This window comes from Rattus rattus, chromosome 7 (assembly GCF_011064425.1).
Source record: "Rattus rattus isolate New Zealand chromosome 7, Rrattus_CSIRO_v1, whole genome shotgun sequence".
Classification (NCBI taxonomy): Eukaryota; Metazoa; Chordata; class Mammalia; order Rodentia; family Muridae; genus Rattus; species Rattus rattus.
The window spans coordinates 62,622,097-62,628,992 of record NC_046160.1 but is presented as its reverse complement, the minus strand read 5'-3'; the positions used below and the strand labels follow the sequence as shown (position 1 = coordinate 62,628,992).

Below are 6,896 nucleotides of genomic sequence, written 5' to 3'. Positions count from 1 at the left end.
GTCATACCTCTTCCTCATGCCCATGTCTCCAGTAGGATTTCCCCATCACTTCAACCCCCACTGCAGCAGACCTCTAAACTCCCTGAGACTTATAGTCTCTTGAGGTGCTTCTTTTCTGGATGAACCCAGACCTGGCAGTCCTCTGCTGTATATGTGTTAGGGGCCACATGTCAGCTGGTTTATGCTGTCTGTTCAATAGTGCAGTATCTGAGAAATCTCAGAAGTCCAGACTAATTGATACTGCTGGTCCTTCTACCATGTCACCCTCCTCCTTAGCTTCTTCCAGCTTTTTCATCATCCAACTACAGTGGTAGGCAGCTTCTGTCTATAGGCTGTGTGCAAATCTCTGCATCTGACACTATCAGCTACTTGGTGCATCTTTCAGAAAACATTCGTGATAGATCCTGTTTTGTGAGTGGTCCATTGATCTCACTAAGAGCTTCAGGACTTGGGTCCTCCTCATGAGTTGTATCACACATTGCGAAGGTCCGTGGACTTTCTTTTCCTCACAGTCCTATCCATTTCTAACCCCACAGTGCTTTCAGAGATGAACAATTATGGGCCAGAGTTTTGACTGTGGGGTGGCAACCCTGTCCCTGACTTACTGCCCTGTCTTTTGGCTGTAAGTGGGCTCTACAAGTTCCCTCCCTCCACTATAGTACATGTAAGATACCTCACCATGCCATAGGGGCTCATGTTACAATATGTCCAGAGTAGCCTTGTTTGTGTTAGCCAGAAGCTAGACACAACTCAGGTGTCCCAGAACAGAAGAAATGATACAGAAAATGTGGGTCATTCACATGAGGGAATATTACTCAACTATTAAGGATCAGGCCATCCTGAGTTTTGTAGACAAATGAACTAGAAAATACATGAAGTGTGGTAACTCAGATCCAAAAAGAAATACATAGTATGTACTTAGTAATAGGTGGCTCTCAAAAGAAGAACAAAATACCTAAGATACAGTCCACAGAATTCAAAAAGTTCAACAAGCTGAAGAGCCTTAGTAAGGACACCTCAGTCCCACTTAGGAGGAAGAAGAAAAATATCACAGGGGAGAAGGAATGAGGGACTTAGGAGGGGAAGTGACAGGACGGAGGGGGAAGATAGTGACATTATTTCATATTGGGTGGTGGGAAAGGACTGAATCTGTGGCATCCAGCATAAAGAATGAAAACAGGCAATCTCAGGAATTAGGAGTTTGTGGGAACCTCAAGAACATAGAAGAGACATAGAAGGTGAAAGACTTTCATGACTAAAAGTGTGGGGGGGACTTAGAATACTTTAAGTTTTTGTCATACAGGGTTTCTACTTGCTTATCTAGAGCTTTACAAAGGTTTTCATTTTCCAGTTGAGAAATTCATTTGACTATGAGATTAACTGTCTTCATGGTGAGTGAGAAAGACTTCAGTTTTGTAATGTATATCTCTGTAGCATTTCATGGACAGATATATACGTATAATAAGAAATGACAGAAGTAATCTGTGTCAAATAATGTGTTCTTCCAGACAGGGACTAACCAGGAGATGATTTCTTTGTTTTCAAAGGGGTTAATTGAGAAGAATACATAAGCTATAGAGTCAGGAATAACCTGTCTCTGCACCTATTCCTTGGGTTCTGCACAACCAATTACTTAGATGTTTTGCTTTCAATGATTCATGTCAGAAACATTTATCAATACCATTTTTAACATTGAATAAAACTGTAAAGGTTATCAGGGTATTGGCACCCACCAAAGAGCACCAAGAGACACAGTAATTTTAGTCACACATGACTTTCTCATCAAGGAAAGAAGTCAAATCAAATACATACACTCCAAACAGAAAGCTGAGAGAAGAGGTTCTTAACAGCCTGATGAGTTTTAGCTACCTATAGGGACAGAATGTACACTAATTGCACAGAATGATTATCCCAGACACTTCTAGCATTAGATTATTATGCATCCTTAAGAGAGATGTCACATGTAATTTATGGCCCTCTGACCTGTAGGCTGTTGGGCATAGACCACACTTGATTTTGGCTTTGGCAAAATAACCTATCCTAATGGTCACAAGGACATCATAAAATATTATCTTTAAGCCTTATTGTACAGCTGGATTTGGAATGACTATGGAAATTATTGTTACCTGGAGACCCTTTTCCAAATTCTATTGTGTGGAAATATACGTACAAGAAACTGTCTGTGCTTAGATTTCACAAAGTCTGATTCATGTAAACAAAGTCAACCTATAACATGTCCTTATTCTTATCTCTGCCCTTGTTCTGTTTTGCTCTACGACATCTGCAGAGAGGTCCTCAAGAACTACAAGATTTTCTCGGAGAAACAATCCTGTGTACTTAGAGATTAATAATTTTGCTGAAAACACTGACACGTGTGCACGCACACATATACACATACATAAACATACACACACACATGAACAGAGTGAGAGATGTAGGAGGAAGGGAGAGAGAGACAGACAGAGAGAGAGAGAGAGTAAAAGAGGCTAATATGCAAATATTTTAATTATATAGTTCACTACACATTAGCCTTACACATTTTACATTCATACTAAAATCTAAAATCCTTTAAGTCCTGTCTTTGAAATAGACTTCGAACAATTTAAAAAATACATGAAAGATAAATTCTAGGCATTGGACATATGGAAGATTAATACGACAAAGATGTTGTCAAAATTCTTTGTTTATTCCTTAGAATTAGTTTTTTATTTACTGTTGAAAAAAACATTTCTTCATTCAATATATTCATTTCCCTTCCCCAACACCTTCCTGATCTTCTCTCAGCTTGATTCTGTTTCTTTCTCTAATTATAAAGCAAACAGAAACTAAACATTATCTAAATAGAAAAAAGAAAAACAAAGCGAGATAAAGGAAACATCCAGAAATGGGAATAGTACAAAATGAATAAACAAGCAGAAGAGTAATGTCAGCAAAATCAACGCACAAGAAACATATGTGGATGTAGATGCATTTCAATTGACAAATACTAACAGAAAAATGTGAAGCAACAAGTATGCAAAAAAGGTGTCTAAAAGAGTTGATGCTGTATCAGTACAGGTCTATAGTCTATAAAGTATACTGATTATAGGACCAATTACTGAGACTGCACAGGTAGTAAATATGAGAACAAATATTTATGTATAATTGCAGAACCTATATCACTTAACAGGTACATACATTGTGTTGGTAAATAAGCTCATTGCAAAGTGATTTAATATTGTTTTCCATACTTTGAGAATTATGTTTATGTAGCTCTGCATTCTGATACAAATATTTCTAATAATCTAGAAGACGGGAACATCTTCTGGAACACAGGCAGAATTAGGAATACACCACAGGACAGTTAACAATTAAGATAATGAAAGGAGCGTTTGTTCCTGGGTGTTAGTAATTTGGATTTTATAGGTCAAATTCATAGTATGTGTTTCCCAAATATTTCAAAAAATGTTCTGGTGTCTCAGAATATATAATATTTTATCATACATCATCGTGGTTTTCTCTTTTTATTGTTTTAATGATTCAGAAACATGTCAAAGGAGGCAATTACTGATAAAGTCATTAGAATGTTTTGGTGTACAGTAGAAGAACGTAAAGCAACATCCCCTTATTTTTAGGTTTCTTCCACAAAGTTAACAAAGGCACTGGAGGTCTGTGAGGAGGAGGCAAAAAGTAGACACTCAAAATGGTTATTTCTGAGGAAGTCTAAATCTTATTCTTTTCTGTTATCTCAGTCCCAGGGAAGCTTGCTGCTCCTCCAGGGTTTCTGACACACTCAGGATGTGGTTACAACACTGTGCCTTGCACAAAAATAGACTGCAGAGTCCTCAGATGTCAGGCTGCTGAGATCCATGTACGCTGTGCTGGAAGATGTGTCTACAGTAAGTGCGGCCTTGCCCTTGAACTTCTGATTATAGCTAGTACCACCATCTCCAGCATAAATCAGTCCAATCCACTCAATACTCTGTACAGGAATCTGCTTGAACCAACTCATATAGCTAGTGCTGAAGGTGTAACCAGAAGTCTTGCAGGACAACTTCACTGAAGCACCAGGCTTTACCAACTCAGCCCCAGACTGCTGCAGATTAACTTGGGAGTGGACACCTGCGAAGAAAAGGCAAAGTGGATGTCAATGTCACCTCAAGCCCTGTCTCTTCTTCAGATTTGGAAGTAGAGAGTCCCTTACCTGCAGCTACTGACAGCAGGAAGAGAAAGACCCAGCTCCATTCCATGGTTAGAGTCAGTGTGTCCAGGGACTGTGGAGAGGACACTGACCATATGGTGTTTTAGGCTGTGGAAATCCCTGTATTTGCTGCCACAGATGCAAGTAGTTTGCATATTCATGAGTAGGTACAATCTTAGAAAAGGACCTAGTTGAGCAGAACTACTGGGGAAGTAGGACAAATGGAGGCAAATGGTTCAGGTTATCAAGACACTGTTCCAGATCCTAATCCTCTCTGAGGAAATAATTTCCCTACACATTCCCTGAGAATTGAGCAGATACTGTGCATTTAACATCAGGAAATAATTTCTCAGATTTCAGTTATTATACCTTGGCATCTCTTTGGGATAATTTATTGAAATTGATTTGTAGATGGTTGTTGTGACGGTGATGGAATAATCCCTTGAACGGTTAGCTTTTAGGATTCAGATCCTTTGTTCAGATGTGTACAAACTCACTCAAATGAAGTAAACCTACATCAAAAATCTTTACTTATCAATGATTATTGTATCAATATCATTATTGAAGAAATTATGAAATTGTGCTATATATGTGTCAACAAATGATTTCATGCTTAAATCATATATATGAACATTTTCATCAGTATGAAATTGAAACTTGTATTACTTTAGGGAAAATGGATGCAATTGGAAAAAAATGTGTTACTTAAAACAGTCTCAGAAACACCGACATTAAATGAGGCTCTGATTAGTAACTTTTAGATATTCCATAGTTATATATACTTATATATGCAAATACATGACAGTGCATCAGTAAAATTCTCTACTGGAAAAAAGGGAGAATAAGATGGAATGATGTTACAGGGGAAATATGCACAGGGTACAATATACAATTGTATGAAGATTCTAAACATATGTTTATGGAGTTGTTTTTCTTTACTTCATAAGGGTTTCTATTCTTTGAAATTTTCAATCAGGTATGACATTTATTATGATCTACCATTACTCAGTTCTCTCACCACTCTCTACTGCAGTCAGGTCCTTAGAGTTCCTCTTGTTACATATCAAAATGGAGGTTCCAAGATCCTTACTTCTTCTCTTTCATTACTTAGTAACCCAGTGATGACAAAGAGAAAAAGGCACTATATGTGCATAATGAACCTACAGAAACCTTTCCCCAAAAAGAGATTAAATTCTTCCTTTCAATCATCAGATGTCAAAAGACTTTCAGCTTGATAGGGGTCCTCATAAATTTCACCCCATCCATAATATAATATTTCTTTAATTGTTATATTATTGTTAGTTGGGAGAACAAGGTACGAATGCACAAAGTGGATTTGTTAACATCAGAAAACTACTAAGCAAACTAAATTATAAGGGATATAACTGATATTGGTATCTTTACCAGTACACAGACACCTTTACCTGCAGAGCCATTTAAATACCTTTCATATGGTAATTTCACTGTTGTGATTTGTGTGGTTCTTGTGCTGGTAAAGATAGCTACTGGGAATTCATACATGCAATAAGAAAACGTCATCTTCTGGAGTTAGAATTTTGTGTGTTTCAACCCCACTCTCTGTATCTTAATTCTTTGCCAGTTTTGTCTTTGATTTTTTTTGATAAGAGGTTGATATCATTGACTTCTCTGTTGCTGAATACTCTTTCAGTAATTCTCACTATTTTGACTAGTCCTGAATGACAGCATCAATTATTATACACTAAGCACAGAAGCCACTGTGGTCAAGGCTATAACAATCTACTGAATGGAATCATACATATGTATAAGGCAGTTTGACTGCATGATCCTTACCAATATAATTAAGTTATACCGGAGCCTCTATTATCTGTAAACTTGGGCTGTTGACTGCATTTACCTGGTATGATGTACCAGTGATCTAAAACCTATGAAAATTCACCAAAAAATAAATAAATTTATGAAGTGTCCCAGGAATATTCCTCTCAATCATGTACTCAAGTGATTCCATATCTTATCATAGTGACGCTTGCACATTCATGTCTATCTACCAAACTCTATTCACAGCATGTAGAGGAAGGGGTCATCCTAGATTTCCAATAGAACATGTATAAAAAAATGACAAAGCAGTACAGATAGAAAAGGAAAAAAAAACTAACTGGTAATCATGAACGATGTAATATATACTTATCTTCATGGAACTGGGAAGATATGCTGAATGAGGTCACCTATGTCCATAAGGCAAGGGCCTCATGATTTCACTAATATGCATTCTGATATTTGGATATATTTTTTAATATGTTAAATTGTAGAATTCTAGAGATTAGCATTGGGCCATTAGTGTTTGTCAATCTGGCAATCTGCCCTAGAAGAATGCAGCAGCCAGAAGGGGAGTGGAAGCATTTTGTTTTAACTGGTGGGTTACTTCCGTAAGTAGACATTGCTTCTACAAGAATTCATGATTTATTAGTTTTATGTATCAGTGTCAGACTTAGGAAAATGCATCAGTTAATGGTCAAAAAGATCCTACAGGTTCCCAAACAAATATGAGGCATTTGCATAGCTGTTGTTCTCCATATAACAACATAGTTAGAACTCATTTCTTAAAATTTTTTTTAAAATTAAGTTGACTTGTACTATGAGTATTCCAAGATTGTTTGCCTAATATCCAATTATCAGTGAGTATATACCATTTTGTTCTTTTGTGACTGGGTTAAGACACTCAGGATGATATTTTCTA

General features: G+C 37.1%; 1 gene segment (V, D, J or C); it reads right to left on the bottom strand.

The window, feature by feature from the left end:
• Positions 1 to 3,772: 3,772 nt before the first annotated feature.
• Positions 3,773 to 4,241, bottom strand: LOC116905019. The segment is given in 2 exon segments: positions 3,773 to 4,101; positions 4,184 to 4,241. Coding segments are annotated over 2 exon segments (375 nt in total).
• Positions 4,242 to 6,896: the final 2,655 nt, after the last annotated feature.